Raw genomic sequence first — 23,935 nt, 5'->3', positions numbered from 1 at the left:
AATGCAATGGTTCACGGAGGTTCCACTGTTTATTTTATTTTCAAAAGCAAGAAGACGAAAAGCGACGGAAATCATGCGTCATGGCAACCGTTGGTATAGCACGTGGATCTCCATGGGAACTCTTGCGTCAAACATGTTTTGATTGCTTGGTTAAAAAACAAGACTTGTTTTCAAACGAGTGAAAGGAATAAAGAAGAAAAAGTTTTTTCCATTCACATCTAAAAAGTCAAGCAGCGGCCAGGAGGTCAACGCAGAGACAGAAGGAGCTAATTGCAAACAGGAGGAAACCGGCACATTCAGGTCGCTTCGACAACGCGTATTTAGTTCCTCGGGAAGTTACCCCGAAAACGGCACACAAGGCCGAACAGGAGGACACACAGCTAGCGACAATCATGAAAAAGGCACGAAGGAAAAGAAAAAAATACGACGAAAACTGAGCGATGCTTTCAAGCGGAAAGCAGCCGAACAGGTGACTGAAGTTAGCAGCGTCCCAGATAAAACTACTCAAAATACGCCGATGCCTTGCGAAATTTGGAACATAGAATTTAACACCGCCACAAGTTCAGACCAAGATCAGGGCCTTCTGCCCTCAAAGGAACGCATAGATTCGACATCCACCGAGACGCGGTTCTACACGCCACCTAGCCTGAATGAACTAGTGAGGCGGAGAGATATAGCAAGACTTGAGGTCGAGCGCAGGCGAGCGGAGTTTGAGTTTTATATGGACCAAAAAAGAAAGGATGAGATGCCACGGGTAACTTCTGAAATGATATTGCGAGAATATAGGGACGGATAAAACGTATCCAGATCCAATTTGTTTATTTTTTTTATATTTGTGACACATTCCTGTTTTATCTGTTCCAGTCCTAGTTACACATCGATCGCTCAAAATTAAACCACACATGCAAAATGTCATTATTTTCTCGGCACTACAATTATCTCTTTTTGATGCATTAGCATGCGCATAGTCTCAAGCTCTTCCAAAGCAGTCAACGCTCACATTACCCTGGGTACCAGAGACTTGTCGCCCCCAGGCTAAGCCGACCTTTACGTCACCGCTCGCCAGTTCGTCGACATTTGTTCGTCGAATCTTCGGTTCCTGGGTACCAGAGACTTGTCGCCCCCAGGCTAAGCCGACCTTTACGTCACCGCTCGCCAGTTCGTCGACATTTGTTCGTCGAATCTTCGGTTCCTGGGTACCAGAGACTTGTCGCCCCCAGGCTAAGCCGACCTTTACGTCATCGCTCGCCAGTTCGTCGACATTTGTTCGTCGAATCTTCGGTTCCTGGGTACCAGAGACTTGTCGCCCCCAGGCTAAGCCGACCTTTACGTCACCGCTCGCCAGTTCGTCGACATTTGTCCGTCGAATCTTCGGTTCCTGGGTACCAGAGACTTGTCGCCCCCAGGCTAAGCCGACCTTTACGTCACCGCTCGCCAGTTCGTTGACATTTGTTCGTCGAATCTTCGGTTCCTGGGTACCAGAGACCTGTCGCCCCCAGGCTAAGCCGACCTTTACGTCACCGCTCGCCAGTTCGTCGACATTTGTTCGTCGAATCTTCGGTTCCTGGGTACCAGAGACTTGTCGCCCCCAGGCTAAGCCGACCTTTACGTCCTCGCTCGCCAGTTCGTCGACATTTGTTCGTCGAATCTTTGGTTCCTGGGTACCAGAGACTTGTCGCCCCCAGGCTAAGCCGACCTTTACGTCACCGCTCGCCAGTTCGTCGACATTTGTTCGTCGAATCTTCGGTTTACTGGGTACCAGAGACTTGTCGCCCCCAGGCTAAGCCGACCTTTACGTCACCGCTCGCCAGTTCGTTGACATTTGTTCGTCGAATCTTCGGTTCCTGGGTACCAGAGACTTGCCGCCCCCAGGCTAAGCCGACCTTTACGTCACCGCTCGCCAGTTCGTCGACATTTGTTCGTCGAATCTTCGGTTCCTGGGTACCAGAGACTTGTCGCCCCCAGGCTAAGCCGACCTTTACGTCACCGCTCGCCAGTTCGTCGACATTTGTTCGTCGAATCTTCGGTTTACTGGGTACCAGAGACTTGTTGCCCCCAGGCTAAGCCGACCTTTACGTCATCGCTCGCCAGTTCGTCGACATTTGTTCGTCGAATCTTCGGTTCCTGGGTACCAGAGACTTGTTGCCCCCAGGCTAAGCCGACCTTTACGTCACCGCTCGCCAGTTCGTCGACATTTGTTCGTCGAATCTTCGGTTCCTGGGTACCAGAGACTTGTCGCCCCCAGGCTAAGCCGACCTTTACGTCACCGCTCGCCAGTTCGTCGACATTTGTCCGTCGAATCTTCGGTTCCTGGGTACCAGAGACTTGTCGCCCCCAGGCTAAGCCGACCTTTACGTCACCGCTCGCCAGTTCGTTGACATTTGTTTGTCGAATCTTCGGTTCCTGGGTACCAGAGACTTGTCGCCCCCAGGCTAAGCCGACCGTTATGTCACTGCTCGCCAGTTCGTCGACATTTGTTCGTCGCATCTTCGGTGCGGATTTCGGCGTTGCCAGAACTTTTGGAACCTAGGGTACTCAAAAATGCGTATGGTCAATTCCCTAGTTTACACTACACTAATACGTTTTTGACATACCTTGTGCATGTCATTCACACTGTTTGCATGCCAAACGTTTTGTCGTACTTGAACACGTAAATCTGATCAATCTATGGGTTTTCGATTGCACATGCGTATGGTATCATTTATTTCCCAGTTTGCATTGCAACGCTTTCTTGATGCACTTTAAGAACTTCTGACTTTGAAGGGCATACACAAATGGGTTGATACCGCTGTTCAGCAGTGTAAGTGCTACGGACGCCTTGTAAATGAATGAGCCGTAAGCAACAAGCTCAGGTCGATGAAAAGATACAATATAGAGCACGAGAATTGGAAGCCAACATGTGGCGTAGATAATAGTGACGGTCAAGCAAAGTTTTGTCGCCTTACGCCTTGAGAATAGCGCCATAGTTTTCTGTACGTTGGATCTAGAATTGATTGTAAGAGACGGATGCTTGAACCACAGGGAACGTATGATTTGCGCGTAAAGACAAGCCATGGCAGCTATAGGCACCAGGCCACCGTATAACAGCCACAAGATCCCATACGCACGTGGTAGCACGTAAGACGGCCATTCTTCCACACAGAACTCACTCTTTTCGTCATAGACCATGAAGATAAATAGAGGGGAGTTCAGAATAAACGCAAAAATCCAGCATGATAATAAGACGTCCGGAAGACGAGCTTTGGAAATGCGGAGGTTTGGCTTGTGTGGATATACCACAGAGGAGTAACGTTCAGCTGCGATAAGAATAAGAGAGAACACAGAAGCTGCACCACCTACCCAAATAAACACGCCTCCAGTGACAAACTTACACAGAAGATCTCCCTTGAAACCCATTGGGTTTACGGACCCGGGGATGATATACCGGGGAATGACAAATACCCCAAGCAAAATATCGGAGGCAGCTAGATTCGCCAGAAGGTAGTCCATTGCGGTTCGGGTATGTATTAGGGTGACCCCGAACCGGTGTTTTAGAATCACGAAACAGACGAATGCGTTGCCGATAATGTCGACGGCTACAAGGACTGCAAATAGCGCGGCAAGGGCTGCATCAGCGAGGATGTCACTAGTCATTGCGTCACGCTGCCTTAGTCTGCTATCTAGAGGGGTATTAGTGATTTTTGACCTATGTATTGAAAGTATTGAAACGACGTTTGTCTAAAAATAAGGCAGTTGCCTCTCAGATGACGCACTGTCTTAGTTTCTGTAAATACAAGGCGTTTTTAAGCGCTTTTAGTGACTATGCCCGGGTGTTTGAAACAACTTTGGCTGAGTACCCAGCAACCTTTAAGGTTTTCTTGCACGTTTGGACCAGGCTCTGTGTCTTGTTTTTTGTCTTGTTTTATTTGTTTTCCTGTGTTAATTCTTTTTGCACTTCTATATGGATAAGTGATTTTAGTGAAGATTGTTGAACGTATTGAAACAACTTTTGGCTGAATTTGGTTGAGGTGTCCAGTGGCACTAGTGCTAGCCAAGGGGTGTCTTTGACCTGCTTATTCCGCTGTAATACTGGCCATTTCTTCTCCGTTTTAGTTCCAAACACCCGTCAAAGCAGTCTTTAAATCTTTAAGTGGTGCAGAGTAAAATGGTCTTGCTAAAAATCTTTCGGTAACAATACATAGACACCTTAAAACAGAAGTGTCCGTTATTGTAGTTTTTTCTGCTTCTGTTCTTTTTATGGATTAGACGATGATCGTTGTTCGAATCTCCGAGTATTATCTCCCAGTAGTCGGTTTCAAACACCTTACAATGTTCTAGCGTACGATTTGTTCAATTTTCTGAAAGCAGATGAGAATTTCAACACATATTACGCGCCTTGCTAATAATTCTCTTGAAGCAAAAGGCATCTTTTCCAAAAACCAGCCTTAGAAAGATTCTTTGACGTCTTTAGAAACTGCTCATAATGTCGCAAACCCTTTCGGCTCGATAAAGGTAAAGGTTGTGTTGTGTGTTGTGTAATCCAATGTAGTTTAAACACGGTCACTTTCGCCTAAAGAAATCAAGGAAACAACTGTCAAAGTTTGTACAGATACATCAAATAGAGGCGTTCGGCTATTAAGACGGTTAAAGCAGGTGCCCCTCTCCCCACTCCCTCTGAATATTGTACTTTACCACAAAGAGCCAAAATAAAACAAATAAGATTGACCGAATTAAGAAGATGGAAGTTTAGATAGTTTCAGCTGCTTCTTTCTTCATGCAATGCATTGTAAGTGCAACCTAAGTGGGGGGATATATTAGGTGGGACAAATTCTACCGTCCCTACCCCTCACGTGCGCCCCTTAGGCAATTGGGTTAAGTGTTTGGTTATGTATTTTCGAGATGGGGAACGATATGAACTCTTTAGAAAAACCTGATTAACAGGTATTTCATTACATCATTATCTAGATCAGGTTCAGGAAATAAATGAATGCAAAATTCATTTAAAGTTAAATAGTTCGGGTTTGTAAGGTAATTTCTCCCGGTTCGGATTGTATTGATGATTAGAATAAGATAAATACAGCTGTCTCCCTCATATTAAAGAAAAAAAAAATGGAACGGTCGTTTCGGTTAAGACTCCCTAAATGTGTACATCTTAATGTATATATATATATATATATATATATATATATATATATATATATATATATATATATATATATATATATATATATATATATATATATATATTTATCCAAGGAAGTGCGATATGCAATTACAAAAAATCTTTCCTCGTAATAAAACACTGATTACAGATATGCAAGCAAATGAAACGAAGCAAATATTTTTTGCAATTTCGTTGTTTAGTGATATTACATGAATGAAGCATATGCGTGTAGAAAACAATATCGTCGTTAAGATTCAACAAAAAAAACATTTGATCACTTCAAGGATATGTTTATAGTGTATGGCAAACACCGAGTTGGACTCGAGTCAACTGTGAAATACATTTGACTCAAACATTTGCCAAACTGATTTTTAATGAAAATTAGATACAAGTTTAAAAAGTCGTATTCTTGGCTAATGTTAGCCGATTTATACCAGAGAAAATAAATTTTGGCGAAAAGATGAGTATTAAAAGAATTTACCTCAGGGGTTGAATAAAGACTTCCCCTAACCTCAGAGTGACAAAGTTTCATAAGTTTCACTGCCAGTTCAGAACTCGAAAAAGACATATCCCAGATTATAGAATTATTAAGCACTTACTTCAAAATAAATATTACCGGCTGAGATTATGAACTTCTTTGAAAATTCTCAGCAAAAGAGATATTTGTTTAAATTACTTGACAGATATTCTTTATTAGTCCGAACTGCATTAATGACACTAATTGCTTTTTTAGAATGCGAGCTTTTCACTCTTAACGGAAAAAATCCTAATCATACCATGTCAGGCTCGTACACGAGGGGGGGGGGGGGATGCAGGGGTTGCGAACGCACCCCCACCCCACTGCCCCACAACGGCCGAAAGTCCACTTTTTGTTCTCAATAAACGTGCTGTTTGTAGAAAAAAACTAAAAATCATAAGCTAGACCACTCTGATATTTAGCCAAATCCGACAATAAACGTCCCGTGGAGATACTGCAAAGGCATAAAAAATCCATTTTTGTTCTTTCGGAGATGGTTAGATTTTTATCAGAGAACTCCCTCCCTCCCCCTCCCCCCACGGAAAAATTAGGTCCACTGTTCCGGATTTCGCACACCCCCCCCCCCCCCCAATCTGGCAAATGGCCAGATGGTAATATCATGCAGTAGGATGTGGCTTTCAGGGGGAGGGATGGTCCTATGAATCAATAACATTACAGTTTTCCTAGCACTGCAATCGTCTGATAGCACGGAGATCAATACATAACAGTCATTTAGCACTGCAAGTTGGGGACAAAGCTATGGCAAGAGTTATGAAAACTAATAGGGAGGGGTGAACACCTACCGTGGCTAAACTTCAGAATACCAGTCCATATTTTAAGGCCTCTAAATTTCATCGGTCCGCGGTCCGCAGTCCAGAACTAATTAGAACTACTCAATATAAGGTATCCATCATTGCACAATTAATTTATAATCGGATATGTTATGTTGGTTCGCAGTCCGCGGTCCGCAGTCAAGTGAGGCACTCGCCTCGGTAAAATTTTGATGTTTAGTGTTTCACAATTTAAAAGTATGAGATAAAACATCTGCTGGTAAGAAAACGTAAATTTTAAATCATTTAGAACACGCTATTTAATCTTTGAAGCAAAATTTCTCCCTTAATCAAAGCTCCCAGTGTTTTTAGTTTTCATTTTCGATATTTGACCTTTCGTAATTCATGTCAAGTCTAGCGGTAGGCATGACTTCTCAGAATGACATGCGCCGCGAAGTGTTTGTGAATTTGGCCCCCTTTTTAGCTCAATCTCTCTTTTCCTATCCATCCAGCGTCTTATGTATGGCAAAGACAAGTCCTTCGTCAGTTCATTGTGTTGTGTCGCTACAGGCATCGCTTAACTGCGTATGAAAACAGTGTGCATATTGGAATTTTCAAAGCGGAAGTGAGGGTAAGAAACGTCAATTTGGAACCAAATCAAATACTGATTGAAGTTCGAATCAAAACCGTTTTATATTCTTAATAACTTAATATTTATTCAAAGAAGACATATTTCAATACATTGGCTTTATTTTCACTGTAGTACAGTCGAAACCACTGGACATAACCAGCTAGATGATTGTTACGATGCTTCTTTATTATGCAAAATGCACCAGCAATTGGCTGACTAGCTGACCGACTGGACCGGTTGAGTGGTTTATATGACTGGTTTATGACGGCTTATGCCACATTTCTCTGACTTTGAGTTATTACTGACGGAGCAGTGCAGTAACGCCCCCCCCCCCCGACCCTCACCTGTGGGGGTGGGGGGGGGGGCTATGCCCCCTCTTTTTATTGTGTCACCCCCCACCCCCTCCCCCGAAAATAAACGCCCCCGAATATTCGCCTTGCATGGGACATAACGAATAAATAAGCATCTTCATATCTGTGAAATATATCATTTCTAAAAGTCAGATATGAGCCACACCATGACCACGCCCATTCCCACGTTGTCATCACCAACATCTGATGACCCTACGGAAGAGGAAACGCGTGCACTCAACGTACTGTTCTCCATCCTCGCCCTTGTTAACCTGACCGGAAACTCTCTGGTCGCCTGGATCATCCTCAGACATCGTCAGATGACGTCATCACTTAACGGCTATCTGCTTATCAACCTGGCCGTCTCTGACGTCATGGTCGCGTTATTCATGACTCCGCAGTACGTCTTCCGGTTTACCTTCACTCACCCTGGGGGGAGGGCTGGGGACTGGCTTTGTAAGATGATCACTGGCGGAAATTTTATCTGGGTTGGTGAGTATAGATGACCCTCATTTTATAAACTCAAGCATAGCCTGCTTGCAGGCGTTTACCCGGTGTTTTTTTTCTATGTTAACTTGGTGTTTTCAATATGCGCCGAGTCGTGGCCGTCGTGGTCGCCATCTTGTTTTTGCCACGACTCGGCGCATAGCGAAAACACCAAGTAAACATAGCAAAAAAAAAGCAAAAACACCGAGTAAACATAGCGAAAAAAGCGATAAAAACCCAAAAAACAAGATGGCGACCACGACTTAACGCATTTTTATATTGAACTTTTGGTTTTTTTAATTCCATGTTCTAGGAGGAGCGGCATCAGCCTTCACACTCGTTGCCATAGCAATGGAAAGATATCACGCAATAGTAAACCCCTGTCACCACCAGCTCACCAGGAAACGGCTGGCGCTTACCATAGCGGGCTCGTGGATCTACGCGATTCTCTTCAACCTTCCCCTTTTTTTCGTCATTGGCTACGAAAAACATGGCGACGACTTCCGCTGTCCAGAAAAATGGACCAATAAACCATTAGCAGAACTCTACACCGTGGGCGCGTTTTTCATCTTCGGGGCTATTCCTATTGGGATAATGTTAATTGTCTACCCAATGATCATACGGGTGCTATGGCAACCGAATATTCTGCCAACGCAGCGTCCAATCATCGAGAAGCGTCAGAAAGCCGTGCGTATGATGCTTGTTGTCACCGTGCTGTACTTCGTCTGCTGGTTACCAAATTTGGTGCTGTATATGATGTCACAGTTTCATTCGGATGTATACAATTATTTCCATATCCCGTATGTTATTAGTATTATCCTAGTTGGGCTCAACTCTACCATGAACCCGTTCGTCTACAGTCTTCACAGTTCGAGATTCAAGGAGGAGTTCAGGCGGTGGTTTGCGAGTTCGAATACTGGGAAGAGGCTGTTGGTCAAGGACAACAAAGAGTGTAACTATGGTTACGAGAGGTTTGATCGACAGTAACTGAAGAAGAGACTACCAGTAGTGACGCATTTTACTATGTATGCGAACGATTTGATTCACAATTAATCAAAATGTAGATGCGCAAGGAAGTAATGGTATCAGGCGCTTCAATCATCTGGTACAAAAAAAAGCAAATCGATCGTTGTATTTTTAAATGCAAAATAAATAGATAACAGCAGAGTAGCTTGTTCGAAGCGTATTCGGGAGCGAAGTCTAAAGAAATGAGCAACATACGGTTCGCACAATGGGCGTTAAACACCATCAAATCATAATAACCGTCTCTAAACTATCCTAAAGCCCGTGCTCGTAAATAACAAAGTACTTCTTGCAGTAGTGTGACATAAATCATGCAGGGTCAAAGGTCCACGCGCAAAAATGCGTCACTTCCTGTATTATTTTACTCAAGCATGCTAAACGAGTTCTAATGCTGTTTCGAAAACTAGATCGAAAGCTCTAATGCTAATAGTCTATGATAGTCTGTCTATTAAGCATGAGTCCCTAAAGGAGGAAGGTTTGGTTAAGACTCTACTGCTCTTAGCGCGATCTCTGGATGTAAACAGTAGAATTCCTATTAACCTTCGATTTCCCAGGTTAGTCTGAATTTTAAAATGTATTTTCTATTTTGACAGAACGACTCTTGAATACAATTCAAGTAAAACGCTTGATAATGCCAATTTTGCTATGATGTATAACAGCAAGAACCGCGCTTTCTTGCTCTACCGATGACTGAATTTCGGTCGGGGACGAAAAGGGCTTTCATTTCTTGTCACCCTTATAGGAATATCTCGTCATCTAATAGGAATTTGCCAAGTCATGGTATGTGTACAAATAATTTATTAGACACCTCGCTATAAGAGACGATACCTCGTTATAATGAACAGAAATACACTCTCCGATGAGACAGATTAATACAAAGAACTAACACCGTTACAGTCAACCCTCGCTATTACGGACACCCTTGGTACCTTAGTCTTGTGTTCGTAATACAGTCAACCCTCGCTATTACGGACAGCCTTGGTACCTTAGCCTAGTGTTCGTAATACAAACAACCCTCGCTATTACGGACACCCTTGGTACCTTAGTCTAGTGTCCATAATACAAACAACCCTCGCTATTACGGGCACCCTTGGTACCTTAGTCTTGTGTTCGTAATACAGTCAACCCTCGCTATTACGGACAGCCTTGGTACCTTAGTCTAGTGTCCATAATACAAACAACCCTCGCTATTACGGACACCCTTGGTACCTTAGTCTAGTGTCCATAATACAAACAACCCTCGCTATTACGGGCACCCTCAGGACCTGAGCCTAGTGTTCGTAATACAACCAACCCTCGCTACTACGGACAGCCTCGGGACCTTGTTGTTGTGTTCGTAATACAGTCAACCCTCGCTATTACGGACACCCTCGTGACCTTAGTCATGTGTCCGTAATACAGTCAACCCTCGCTATCACGGACACTCTCGGGAACTTAGTCTAGTGTTCGTTATACAGTCAACCCTCGCTATTACGGGCACCCTTGGGACCTTAGTCTAGTGTTTGTAATACGGTCAACCTTCGCTATCACGGACGCCCTCGGGACCTTAGTCTAGTGTTTGTAAAACAGTCAACCCTCGCTATCACGGACACCCTCGTGACCTTCGTCATGTGTCCGTAATACAGTCAACCCTCGCTATTATGGACACGCTCGGGACCTTAGTCATGTGTCCGTAATACAGTCAACCCTCGCTATTACGGACGCCTTTGGGACCTTAGTCCAGTGTCCGTAATACGGTCAACCTTCGCTTTTACGGCCATCCCCGGGACCTTAGTCATGTGTCCTAAATACAGTCAACCCTCGCTATTACGGGCACCCTCAGAACCTTAGCCTAGTGTTCGTAATACAATCAACCCTCGCTATTACGGACACCCTCGTGACCTTAGTCATGTGTCCGTAATACAGTCAACCCTCGCTATTACGGACACCCTCGGGACCTTAGTCCAGTGTCCGTAATACGGTCAACCTTCGCTTTTACGGCCATCCCCGGGACCTTAGTCATGTGTCCTAAATACAGTCAACCCTCGCTATTACGGGCACCCTCAGAACCTTAGCCTAGTGTTCGTAATACAGTCAACCCTCGCTATTATGGACACTCTCGGGGCCTTAGTCATGTGTCCGTAATACAGTCAATCCTCGCTATCACGGACACCCTCGGGACCTTAGTCTTGTGTTCGTAATACAGTCAACCCTCGCTATTACGGACAGCCTTGGTACCTTAGTCTAGTGTCCATAATACAAACAACCCTCGCTATTACGGACACCCTTGGTACCTTAGTCTAGTGTCCCTAATACAAACAACCCTCGCTATTACGGGCACCCTCAGGACCTGAGCCTAGTGTTCGTAATACAATCAACCCTCGCTACTACGGACAGCCTCGGGACCTTGTTGTTGTGTTTGTAAAACAGTCAACCCTCGCTATTACGGACACCCTCGTGACCTTAGTCATGTGTCCGTAATACAGTCAACCCTCGCTATCACGGACACTCTCGGGAACTTAGTCTAGTGTTCGTTATACAGTCAACCCTCGCTATTACGGGCACCCTTGGGACCTTAGTCTAGTGTTTGTAAAACAGTCAACCCTCGCTATTACGGACACCCTCGGGACCTTAGTCTAGTGTTCGTAATATGCAGTCAACCCTCGCTATTACGGACACCCTCGGGACCTTAGTCCAGTGTCCGTAATACGGTCAACCTTCGCTTTTACGGCCATCCCCGGGACCTTAGTCATGTGTCCTTAATACAGTCAACCCTCGCTACTACGGACACCCTCGGGACCTTAGTCTATTGTTCGTAATACAGTCAACCCTCGCTATTACGGACAGCCTTGGTACCTTAGCCTAGTGTTCGTAATACAAACAACCCTCGCTATTACGGGCACCCTCGGGACCTTAGTCTAGTGTTTGTAAAACAGTCAACCCTCGCTATCACGGACACCCTCGGGAACTTAGTCTAGTGTCCGTAATACAGTCAACCCTCACTATCACGGACGCCCTCGGGACCTTAGTCTAGTGTTCGTAATATGCAGTCAACCCTCGCTATTACGGACACCCTCGGGACCTTAGTCCAGTGTCCGTAGTATGGTCAACCTTCGCTTTTACGGCCATCCCCGGGACCATAGTCATGTGTCCTTAATACAGTCAACCCTCGCTACTACGGACACCCTCGGGACCTTAGTCTATTGTTCGAAATACAGTCAACCCTCTCTATTACGGACAGCCTTGGTACCTTAGCCTAGTGTTCGTAATACAAACAACCCTCGCTATTACGGACACCCTTGGTACCTTAGTCTAGTGTCCATAATACAAACAACCCTCGCTATTACGGACACCCTTGGTACCTTAGTCTAGTGTCCATAATACAAACAACCCTCGTTATTACGGGCACCCTCAGGACCTTAGCCTAGTGTTCGTAATACAATCAACCCTCGCTACTACGGACAGCCTCGGGACCTTGTTCTTGTGTTCGTAATACAAACAACCCTCGCTATTACGGACACCCTCGTGACCTTAGTCATGTGTCCGTAATACAGTCAACCCTCGCTATCACGGACACCCTCGGGACCTTAGTCATGTGTCCGTTATACAGTAAACCCTCGCTATTACGGACACCCTCGGGACCTAGGCAAGTGTTCGTAATACAGTCAACCCTCGCTATCACGGACGCCCTCGGGACCTTAGTCTAGTGTTTGTAAAACAGTCAACCCTCGCTATCACGGACACCCTCGTGACCTTAGTCATGTGTCCGTAATACAGTCAACCCTCGCTATTATGGACACGCTCGGGACCTTAGTCATGTGTCCGTAATACAGTCAACCCTCGCTATTACGGACGCCCTCGGGACCTTAGTCCAGTGTCCGTAATACGGTCAACCTTCGCTTTTACGGCCATCCCCGGGACCTTAGTCTAGTGTTCGTAATATACAGTCAACCCTCGCTATTACGGACACCCTTGGGACCTTAGCCTAGTGTTCGTAATACAATCAACCCTCGCTACTACGGACAGCCTCGGGACCTTGTTCTTGTGTTCGTAATACAAACAACCCTCGCTATTACGGACACCCTCGTGACCTTAGTCATGTGTCCGTAATACAGTCAACCCTCGCTATCACGGACACCCTCGGGACCTTAGTCATGTGTCCGTTATACAGTAAACCCTCGCTATTACGGACACCCTCGGGACCTAGGCAAGTGTTCGTAATACAGTCAACCCTCGCTATCACGGACGCCCTCGGGACCTTAGTCTAGTGTTTGTAAAACAGTCAACCCTCGCTATCACGGACACCCTCGTGACCTTAGTCATGTGTCCGTAATACAGTCAACCCTCGCTATTATGGACACGCTCGGGACCTTAGTCATGTGTCCGTAATACAGTCAACCCTCGCTATTACGGACGCCTTCGGGACCTTAGTCCAGTGTCCGTAATACGGTCAACCTTCGCTTTTACGGCCATCCCCGGGACCTTAGTCATGTGTCCTAAATACAGTCAACCCTCGCTATTACGGGCACCCTCAGAACCTTAGCCTAGTGTTCGTAATACAATCAACCCTCGCTATTACGGACACCCTCGTGACCTTAGTCATGTGTCCGTAATACAGTCAACCCTCGCTATTACGGACACCCTCGGGACCTTAATCTAGTGTTCGTAATACAGTCAACCCTCGCTATTATGGACACTCTCGGGGCCTTAGTCATGTGTCCGTAATACAGTCAATCCTCGCTATCACGGACACCCTCGGGACCTTAGTCATGTGTCCGTAATACAGTCAACCCTCGCTATTATGGACACCCTCGGGAACTTAGTCTAGTGTTCGTAATACAGTCAACCCTCGCTATTAGGGACACCCTCGGGACCTTAGTCTAGTGTTCGTAATATACAGTCAACCCTCGCTATTACGGACACCCTTGGGACCTTAGTCTAGTGTTCGTTATACAGTCAACCCTGGCTATTACGGACACCCTCGGGACCTTAGACTAGTGTTGTAAAACAGTCAACCCTCGCTATTACGGACACCCTCGGGACCTTAGTCTAGTGTTGTAATACAGTCAACCCTCGCTATTACGGACACCCTCGGGACCTTAGTCTAGTGTTGTAATACAGTCAACCCTCGCTATTACGGCCATCCCCGGGACCGTATAATTGTAATTGTATATTGTCCGTTATAACAGAAGATGATGATTATACATATATATATTTTTTACGATGACTTTGTGAAGTGATGGTTTGATATTGATGATGTTGATGATAGTAACTGAAGTGATGATGATGATGATGATGACGACGATGATTTTATGAGTTTAGAGGATGATAGCTGCTTTGCTGATAATAATAATTAATGACAACAACCTTGATAATAATGTATAATGATATTGATAGTGGAGATGACGATGATGATGATCATGCGAACGACGATAAAATATGTTACGTAGTCATGCTGTTGATGAGGATATTTTTCAGTTGTGCAGAACCATGGACACAGATGCAACCACTTCACCACTCTCGCTACCGACCGGCACAAGTTTTGAGACGACTATACTTACAGCCACACGCGCTATCCTCGCCCTCATTAACGTGACCAGTAACTCTCTTGTCATCTGGATCGTTTATCGACATCGACAGATGACGTCATCGCTCAACAGCTACCTGCTGATCAACCTAGCCTTGGCTGACGTCATGGTAGCGATATTTATAACTCCTCAGTACGTGTTCCAGCAAACTTTCACTCACCCTGGGGGGAGGGCTGGGGACTGGCTTTGTAAGATGATCACTGGCGGAAATTTCATCTGGGTTGGTGAGTATAACTCGATGCTATAACTCCAGAGCATTCAGACGTCTAAAACATAATGGGGACCCTCTAAGCAACGAAGACGCCAACACGTGGACGACGATTGAAGAAAACGATGTCGCGCTTAATGGATTGAGACATTCAATAGCAGCACGTCGTTGGGTTTGCTTATACTCCCTAATGGCAAGCTGTGCAGAAGGCCAAATTTTTTTTTATTCACTAAACATATTGATTGAGATTGACATAGATGGCACAGTAAGTTGATGTTGACAGTACTTAGTAGGAGCTTAGCGTGATTTACGAATAAACTTGGGCCATATATTAATTATACATAGCATTCTGAGCGACATAGCACCGACGGAATAATGGAAAGAATAGCTTGTTGTGTCGTCATTTTCCCAAAAATTAGTAGTACAATAGTTTTATTAGGCCCACAGCCTCCAAAAATGACTTTTATCTATAAAAATATGCGGCTAGCCCTAAAAAAATACCTTGTTTGTTGACAAATACATTGTCCTTTCAGGCAGCGCGGCGTCAGCTTTCACTCTCGTTGCCATAGCAATGGAAAGGTACTACGCATTCGTGCATCCATGTGGTCACCAACTGACCAAGAGGCGGCTGACCATGATCATCGCAGGCTCATGGATATACGCCATTGTCACAAACATCCCACTCTTTATTGTGATTGGCTACGAAAATCACGGCGACGACTTCAACTGTCCTGAGAAATGGAGCAACCAAACAATACGCAAGCTCTACACGGTCGGCGTCTTCGTCCTTTTTGGTGTCATCCCTATTGTGATGATGACGATTCTTTATCTCAGAGTAATAAAGGTTTTGTGGGAGCCGAATATCTTACCAACACAAGAAGAAATCGTGAAAAAACGACGCAAGGCTACCAAGATGATGCTGTTGGTGACAGTGCTGTATTTCGTGTGCCGTTTACCGAATGTTATTCTTTACATGCTGTGGCCTTATAAAGACTTTTACGGATCTTTTCGCGTCTCGTATGTTATTAGTATTATCCTAGTTGGGCTCAACTCTACCATGAACCCGTTCGTCTACAGTCTTCACAGTTCGAGATTCAAGGAGGAGTTCAGGCGGTGGTTTGTTAGTGCGAATACTGGGGAGAGAGAGAGACTGTTGGTCAAGGACAACAAAGAGTTTAACTATGGTTACGAGAGGTTTGATCGATAGTGACACCCGTACGTCTATACAGTTCGATATTTAAAGATGAGAACAAGAATGGATTCAGAAGAGAGGGGAAAGCCGCTAAAAAAGGACACTGAGATGCATACACAATAGTTGTGCAGATAGAAGAATGAATGAAGTTCAGTGGCTACAAACTATAACAACGTGTACATTTAAACCCATTCAAGTGAGATTCTAATGTCAATCATTTATCTACTATCAGCTTGTAAAATTTTAACCCGACATCGGAGGACAGTTGGGCCCAGGGCCGTAGCAGGCCTCGAAATATTGGGGGGTAGGGGAGATACAGAACCTATTTGGGGTGACAGCCACACCCCTACTGGTCATTTCCTTATAACTTTTGAAAATATTGGGGGGGGGGGGGGGGGGGGGGGCTGCTACGGCCCTGGGGCCTGTGGGTCGGCGTGTCCGTGATGACTGCTTGCCCTACTCATCTTCACCGAGGAATTCTCGGGGGAGGGGAGGGGATCCCGTGCGTGTCCTGAGCAGTTCTCTTGAAAGCCATAAAAGGCAACCGTAAATAGCGGAGGGGATCGAGACAAATGTCCCTACCGTAATAGTATCGTAGTAGAGAAAGAGAAAAATACAATTCCCATCAAACCCTTACCGTAGTAGCGTGTTATCGTAGTAGAGAAGAAAAAAACATTTTTCCATCAACCCCCTACCGTAGTAGCGTAGAATCGTAGTAGAGAAAGAGAAAAATACATTTTTTTATCAAACCCCTACCTGGTATATTACTTTCTGCTGGTAAATTACTTCCGGTCGATTACGTACCAGTCCCCGATCATTTTTAATGGACTGTGCAATAATTATCAGGAGGGGGGCTGTAAAAACAGAGGGGGAGACACTTAGTTAAAATGTTGCCAAGATAGAGGGATCAGCCTTAACTTCTTCACATAAAAGGGGGGTTTATTTGATGTTCGTTTTGATATATTTTAAAAATTTCGCGCAAATGGTTAAAAATGACATCTTTTCCTTTAAACACAAAAACGATGCAAACTTTAAGAACCTCTTTGCAGTAGTCTCACTTAGGACCGCTCTGTTCTATAAATCTCTGTATATCTCTCAACCCATAGCAACAAAATTAGCTCGTTGTTTGTCTTGATGTCGCCTGAGCTCAAACTCAGAAAGCGGACTCCCGTAAGCACCCATATTCTAGCGGCCACCCCAAGACGACAAAGGGAAGATTTGTCAAGCATTAATGGGAGGTATCTCTTAGATGAAACGCGTACAACAATCTCAGGTCTATAGGCCGGTGTTAAACCATTTATAATTACTCAATCCATTTTATTTATTAGACAGAAAAAAGAAAATGCTTTGGACCATTTCCAGAAAAAGAAAATTATCTCAGAATCTCCAATGAAACGCTTTGGGCTTTTTAATAAAGCTTCCATGATTGTATATAGGCAAGGTATAATTTTTCAGAAACTGTTTCCCGGACATTTGGCGGTTTATTCGAACTAAGCTAAGCGGTGCTGATGTTTCCTCATGCCGAAGTAGAATGCATAAGGGAACAAGTGACTACAGGTAGAATGTAGGAGGGGGGAGGGGGGGGGCTCTTCGTAATGTTTGAAGAACAGAAGGGGGGTCAGAAATTTACTTGACGCTGTTGGAGGGGGGGGGGGGAGTAATACGTAATGTTTCATTATTCGAAGCTCATTTTACGGACCCCCTCCTCTGATAATTATTGCACAGTCCCTAATGGAAAACACTTAGTGTGTCTATTGGAAGTTTCCTCAAGATTGTGACTTATAAGTTAGAGCGGATGGCCTGTTTAATAGCGCGGATTCTAATAGATTCTTTTGTCTCTTGTGGGTTGACGTTTCAGTCGGCCCTCCGGTAGTAACAGTAAACTGGTGACAATGCCGCTTTTAGGTAGGCATTTGTTTGAATAGCTTATGTTGACATTTTCGGGATTTTTAACAAAAACTAGCCCTTTACCCCCCCGTTGCCGGTAACCTAGGCAGGTGTGTGTGTGTGTGTGGGTGTCAGATGCTTGGGTAGCTTACGGTGAACGCCGAGGAAAATGCTTGCTGTATCATTGATGCTTCTCTTGGTTAAAGCCTTCTGGCCATTGACATCTGCTTCAGGTAAAGTGAAGGGAAATGTTCAGGTTCGAGCAAAAGGAGAAAGATTCATACTTTTGATAATTCTTTTTCAATATTGAATTTGCATATCCCTCAAACTTATCGACTCATGAAAAGTGATTTCAACTCTACGTCTTTCCTTATTTCATTCCTATTTTTCGAAGAAAAAAATACCACAAACTCGTAAGAAATAAGTATCAGTATATGAAAATCAATTGGTTAATCCAAGAAAATGTATTGTTTTAATTAATTAAATTTTGTTAACTTTCAGTTTTAATAAATCAAGACTGGGCAATGTGAGAAAAAATCACCGAGTCGTTTTAGCAAGCCTTTATATAACTTTATATTGTATAACTTTATCTTTTCAAAACTTGATGATTATTGCTTTCAAAAATGGTTGGAACGAAATAATGGCCATTAAAAGTGAAAACGTACGTCGGGCTGTATACCGACCGACGGACCAACGGACCGACCGCCCACATGTAATAGTGGAGTGACCGCAAATAGGGAGTTAAATGTATTGTCTCATTTCTATCCTCGGTAGATGTTTGTCGAATTGTTAACTGGCGTTTCCCAGCTGAGCACAAAGCACTGAAAGGTCACGTGATTGCTAATGTCTCCGTACAGACAAGCAGCGCGTGCGAGACCGCGTGCCACCAAGAGCCGAACTGCGTGTCGTGTAACTTTAACCGCGTGCGAGACCGCGTGCCACCAAGAGCCGAACTGCGTGTCGTGTAACTTTAACCGCGTGCGAGACCGCGTGCCACCAAGAGCCGAACTGCGTGTCGTGTAACTTTAACCGCGAGGAACTAACGTGTCAGTTGAGCGACAGCAGTGAGCAGACACACCCCGAGAACATGGCAGATGCACCGGGATGGACGTACAAGGCATTTGAGGTAAATCAAAGAAAAAATGGAGTTTTCAACTTTCCTATAAAGTTTCTTTATTTTAAAAGGTGATATCTGTTAAAACAAAATCATATCAAGGTAATCCTACTTACTATATTTAAAGTTGGGATATTTTTTTTTACTTTTAGAAAAGCCAAAACATATTAAAAAATATAAAAAATGATTTAAGCGGACTTCGAAAGACGGTATGGAATCTCCTTATTAGTCAAAGACCTGGCGAAACAACGGGCGAGACAACTTTTACAATAAATATGTTTGACGGAAAGCTAAAATTGTTTGTCCACTTTCCAAGGACTACTGCATTGGCAATACTTGTGGTTGGGGTACAACTTGTCAAGTGGGTTACGGGAGCCTCGAGGGCTATCGATGTAAATGTTGTTTCGATGGCGCACAGTGCACTGAAGGTAAGTATAAGAGCGAGAGGGCTTTATTATAGAAAGAGGGTGAATGGAGAGAGGGGTTGGATGGAGAAAGAGAGTGAATGGAGAGAGGGGTTGAATGGAGAGAGGGGTTGAATGGAGAGAGAGAGAGAGAGAGAGTGAGAGAGAGAGAGAGAGAGAGAGAGAGAGAGAGGAGAGAGAGAGAGAGAGAGAGAGAGAGAGAGAGAGAGAGAGAGAGAGAGAGAGAGAGAGAGAGAGAGAGAGAGAGAGAGAGAGAGAGTAAATATGGAGAAAAGGGGGTGAATGGAGAGAGAGGGGGTGAATGGAGAGAAGATGTGAATGAAGAGAGGGGGTGAATAGAGAGATTGGTGAATGGAAAGATGGGGTGAGTGGAGAGAGGGGCTGAATGGATAGAGGGGTTGAATGGAGAGAAGGTATGAATGAAGAGAGGGGGGGAATGGAGAGATGGGTGAATGGAGAGAGGGGGAGAATGGAGAGGGGGTGAATGGAGAGAGGGGGTGAATGGAGAGAGGGGGTGAATGGAGAGAGGGGGAGAATGGAGAGAGGGGGAGAATGGAGAGGGGGTGAATAGAGAGAGGGGGTGAATTGAGAGAGGGGGTGGATGGAGAGAGGGGGTGAATGGAAAGAGAGGGTGGATGGAGAGAGGAGGTGAATGGAGAGAGAGGGTGAATGGAGAGAAGGGGTGAATGGGGAGAGATGTTGAATGTAGAGAGGGGGTGAATGGGGAGAGGGGTTGAATGGAAAGAGGGTTGAAAGGAGAGGGGGGTTGAAGGAGAGATGGGGGGAATGCAGGGAGGGGGTGAATGAAAAGAGGGGAGAATGGAAAAAGGGTTTAATGGAGAGAGGGGGTGAATGGGGAGAGGGGGTGAATGGAGAGAGGGTTGAATGGAGAGAGGGGGTGAAGGAGAAAGGGGGTGAAGGGAGAGAGGGGGAATGGAGAGATGGGGAATGGAGAGAGCGGGTGAATGGAGAGAGGGGGGAATGGCGAGAGGAGGTGAATGGAGAGAGGGGTGAATGGAGAGAAGGGATGAATGGAGAGAGGTGGTGAAGGGAGAGAGGGGTGAATGAAGAGAGGAGAGAATGGAGAGAGGGGGTGAATGGGAGAGGGGGTGAATGGGGGAGGGGGTGAATGGAGAGATTGGTGAATGGAGAGAGGGTTGAATGGAGAGAGGGGGTGAAGGAGAGAGGGGGTAAATGCAGAGAGGGGTGAATAGAGAGAGGGGTGAATAGAGAGAGGGGGTGAATGGGGAGAGAGGGTGAATGGAAAAGTGTGTGTGTGCGTGTGTGTGCGTGCGTGCGCCGAACCGTGTTTAGGAGGACCGGTATTTGGATAAACACCAACGTTCAGAGGACCACCGTATTTACGAGGACCGACCTCCGGTCCTCGTAACGCTTTTTGTCTAGAACACCGTAAAACGTCGTGCAATGATATCCTAGAGGCTTTTTAAAGTGGTCCTCGTAAACCACCCTGGGCATGATTTGTAAGTGTGCATGATTTTGGTCCTTCTAAACCACCTTCCGTTAGCTTTTTACTTTTTATTGCTTTTTTCAGCCATACTCTAGGAATCTTAGGTTTTGAGGCTATCTCACATATTATCAAGGAATAACAATTACAAAAAAGTTGTTTCTTCTAGTTTACACTCTTCTTTTTTTTTAGCCCCACACACACTTTTTTCCGTGGTCTTCCCAATGTCGGTGAAAAAACATGTCGTAGCAACGTCGGTGAAAAAACTTGTTATATTTTAATCAAATGCAAGTAGGGAATTAAATGACACTACATAGTTGTTTTGTTCGTTTATTAGAATTTCAACAAATAAATCAATTCTATCACACTTTTCTTACAGTAATCAATAGAGAGGTTTCCACAAACCCGTAAAATATACCTCAGCGTATTATCTTCTCATTTTCATCTTCTTTTGACAACGACAAGAAATTACAGTAAATATTGGAAAATTCGCGGGTCTTGGGTTCCAAGGTTTAAATCCGCGATTTAAATATACCTCAGCGTATTATCTTCTCATTTTCATCTTCTAAATCCGCGATTTAAACCTTCAGCGGGAATTTTGTAGTTATTTTGGTAAATTAGTATTTGGGGGTCAAAAAAAAAAAAATCTTGGGGTCCAAGACCTGACCGCGAATTTTTTTAGTGTTCGCGAATTTTCCGGTCGCGAATTTTCCAACATTCACTGTATCATTTGCTTGACAGGGTTATTGTAACAATTCCAAAATCGTTATTGAATACATTATTTTAAGCTAAGCTCCTTATCCTCTGTACATTACATCCATGCTAATCAAATCTGAGCTAAGCCCCTTATCAACTTTATATTAGACAACATTAATCAAAATGAGGAAAGCCCTTCAGCACTGCACATGAGGCCAATGCTAATCAAACTGAGCTAAGCCCCTTATAAACCGTTTACTTGACTAACACCAACCAAAATATCCGCCCCATATCCACTCTACACCACATCAATGATAATCAAACTGAGCTGAGGCCCCTATCTACTGTACATCAGACCAATGATCATCAAACTGAAGTAAGCACCTTATCTAGTGCATTTAGACACATTTAGACACGCTAATGAAACAAAGCAAAGCCCCTCCTCCACAGTACACAAGACTGATGCTAATCAAACTTAGCTATGCCCCTTATCCATTGTACATGAAACCCTTATTCAACAGAGCTGAGCCCCTTATCCAATAATAATCAAACTGATTTAAGCCCCTTGTACACTGTATATTAGACTAAAACTACTCAAAGAAAAGACCCATATCCCCTCGACACCTGACCAATTAAATTCAGACTGAGCTGTGCCACTTATCCACTGTACGACAAACAAATTATAATCAAACTGTACAAAGCGACTTATTTACTTGAAAACAAGCCAATAATAAACAAACTGAACTAAGCAACTTATCCACCACACACCAAACTGATGCTAATCAAACAAAGCTCAGTCTGTTATCCACAGTACACGAGAGCTAAACTAACTCAACTGAGCTAAGCCCCTTATCCACCGTACATCAAATTGAACTAAGCTACTTATACATTGCATGCTAATCAAACTAAACTACACTGTTTGCCCCTTATCCACTATACACAAGACTTAGCTAGGGCCCCTTATCCACTGTACAAATGACCAACGCTAATTCAACAGAGCTAAGCCCCTTGTCTACTGTTCTTCAGACAAATGATAAACAAACTGAATTAAGCCCGCCTATCCGCTGTTTATATGACCGGCTCCAACAAAACTGCTCTAAGCTCCTCAGCACTGCACGAGCAGCCAATGCTTCTTAAACTGAGCATAGCCCATTACTCACCGCACACCAAAATGACGCTAAGCAAACTGAGCCAAGCCCCTTATCCACCGCACATCAAACTGGTGCTAAGCAAACTGAGCTAAGCCCCTTATCCACCGCACACCAAAATGACACTAAGCAAACTGAACTAAGCCCCTTATCCAGCACACACAAAACTGGTGCTAAGCAAACTGAGCTAAACCCCCTTAAAATCCACTGCACACCAAACTGACACTAAGCAAACTGAACTACGCCCATTATCCACTGCACATACTGATGCTTATCAAACTGCGCCATTTCCTTTATCCAATATACACAGACCAATACTGATCAAACTGAACTAAGCCTTATATTCACTGTACACAAGACCAACTCTAATTCAACTGAGCTTAGCACTTTATCCATTGCACACCAGACTGATGCAACACAAGACCAGCACTAACTCATTTAAGCTAAGCCCTCACCACAGCACACCAGACCACAGACAAATGCTAATCAAACTAATAAAGTACCTTAACCTCAGAAAATAAAATTAAACTTTACCACTTATTCATCACACACCAGACTGATGCCAATCAAAGTGAGTTACGCCCCTCAAACACTGTACACAAGACCAACACTGACTCATCTGAGCCAGGGCCCTCAACACAGCACACCAGGCAAATGATAATCAAACTGAGCTAAGCCCCGTATCCACTGTAAACCAATATGAGGTAAGCCCCATCTGCTCTACAACAAACCAATGATAATCAAACTGAGTTATCAGAACAAAAATAACGAAACTGAACTTAACACCTTATCCACTGTAAACCAGACCAATGATAGTCTAAATCTCTTATCAACTCTACATCAAACAAATATTAATCAAACTGAACTAAGCACTTTATCTAATGCATTTAGACAAACACGAATGAAACCGAGCAAAGCCTCTTATCCACCACACACAAGACTGATGCTATTCCAACTGAGCTTAAAAGCCCCTTATTCACCACACTGATGCTATTCAAACTGAGTTTAAGCCCCTTATTCACCACACACTATAATGATGCTATTCAATCTGAGCTTAAGCCCCTTATTCACTACACATCATACTGATGCTATTCAATCTGAGATTAAGCCTCTTATTCACTACACACCATACTGATGCTATTCAAACTGAGTTTAAGCCCCTTATTCACCACACACTATATACTGATGCTATTCCAACTGAGCTTAAGCCCCTTATACACCACACACCATACTTATGCTATTCAAACTGAGCTTAAGCCCCTCATTCACTACACACCATACTGATGCTATTCAAACTGAGTTTAAGCCCCTTA

The 23,935-nt window shown here is 44.3% G+C and overlaps 4 protein-coding genes across 5 annotated transcripts in view; 3 read left to right on the top strand and 1 right to left on the bottom strand.

Moving 5' to 3' along the window:
* Nucleotides 1–2,692: 2,692 nt before the first annotated feature.
* Nucleotides 2,693–4,586, bottom strand: LOC5520124 (neuropeptide FF receptor 2). The gene has a single exon (XM_032365119.2). The coding sequence runs from the start codon at nucleotides 3,631–3,633 to the stop codon at nucleotides 2,698–2,700; it is 936 nt and encodes a 311-aa protein (XP_032221010.2). The 5' UTR covers nucleotides 3,634–4,586; the 3' UTR covers nucleotides 2,693–2,697.
* A 2,271-nt stretch (nucleotides 4,587–6,857) lies between these two features.
* On the top strand, nucleotides 6,858–9,061 carry LOC5520134 (substance-K receptor). Its single transcript, XM_001640000.3, has 3 exons — nucleotides 6,858–7,061; nucleotides 7,560–7,903; nucleotides 8,211–9,061. The coding sequence occupies exons 2-3, from the start codon at nucleotides 7,567–7,569 to the stop codon at nucleotides 8,882–8,884; spliced, it is 1,011 nt and encodes a 336-aa protein (XP_001640050.2). The 5' UTR covers nucleotides 6,858–7,061; nucleotides 7,560–7,566; the 3' UTR covers nucleotides 8,885–9,061.
* A 135-nt stretch (nucleotides 9,062–9,196) lies between these two features.
* LOC5520129 (QRFP-like peptide receptor) lies at nucleotides 9,197–16,115 on the top strand. 2 transcript variants are annotated; one of them, XM_001639999.3, is made up of 3 exons: nucleotides 9,197–9,474; nucleotides 14,378–14,711; nucleotides 15,229–16,115. In XM_001639999.3, exons 2-3 carry the CDS (start codon nucleotides 14,390–14,392, stop codon nucleotides 15,900–15,902), a joined length of 996 nt encoding a protein of 331 aa, XP_001640049.2. In that variant the 5' UTR covers nucleotides 9,197–9,474; nucleotides 14,378–14,389; the 3' UTR covers nucleotides 15,903–16,115. The 2 variants fall into 2 exon arrangements, with proteins under 2 accessions (XP_001640049.2, XP_048576193.1); XM_048720236.1 differs by having other exon boundaries at nucleotides 14,297–14,711.
* A 2,440-nt stretch (nucleotides 16,116–18,555) lies between these two features.
* The window catches only part of LOC5520115 (pentraxin fusion protein-like), a 34,985-nt gene continuing 29,605 nt past the window's right edge, over nucleotides 18,556–23,935 (top strand). Inside the window, exons 1-2 of the mRNA XM_048720049.1 lie at nucleotides 18,556–18,900; nucleotides 19,205–19,316. Of these exons, the coding sequence (XP_048576006.1) occupies nucleotides 18,862–18,900; nucleotides 19,205–19,316 (151 nt within the window). The 5' untranslated portion in view covers nucleotides 18,556–18,861. The remainder of the gene's footprint in view (nucleotides 18,901–19,204; nucleotides 19,317–23,935) is intronic.

Source organism: Nematostella vectensis, chromosome 12 (genome assembly GCF_932526225.1).
Source record: "Nematostella vectensis chromosome 12, jaNemVect1.1, whole genome shotgun sequence".
Classification (NCBI taxonomy): Eukaryota; Metazoa; Cnidaria; class Anthozoa; order Actiniaria; family Edwardsiidae; genus Nematostella; species Nematostella vectensis.
This window is presented reverse-complemented; position numbering and strand designations above follow the sequence as displayed.

Bases quoted from the DNA above. Each gene is read 5' to 3' on its own strand.
- LOC5520129 (XM_048720236.1), top strand. From the start codon at position 14,339: ATGTTACGTAGTCATGCTGTTGATGAGGATATTTTTCAGTTGTGCAGA. The intron at 14,712-15,228 runs GTGAGTATAACT...TTGTCCTTTCAG, and splicing joins CGGAAATTTCATCTGGGTTG to GCAGCGCGGCGTCAGCTTTC.
- LOC5520134 (XM_001640000.3), top strand. From the start codon at position 7,567: ATGAGCCACACCATGACCACGCCCATTCCCACGTTGTCATCACCAACA. The intron at 7,904-8,210 runs GTGAGTATAGAT...TCCATGTTCTAG, and splicing joins CGGAAATTTTATCTGGGTTG to GAGGAGCGGCATCAGCCTTC.
- LOC5520124 (XM_032365119.2), bottom strand. From the start codon at position 3,633: ATGACTAGTGACATCCTCGCTGATGCAGCCCTTGCCGCGCTATTTGCA.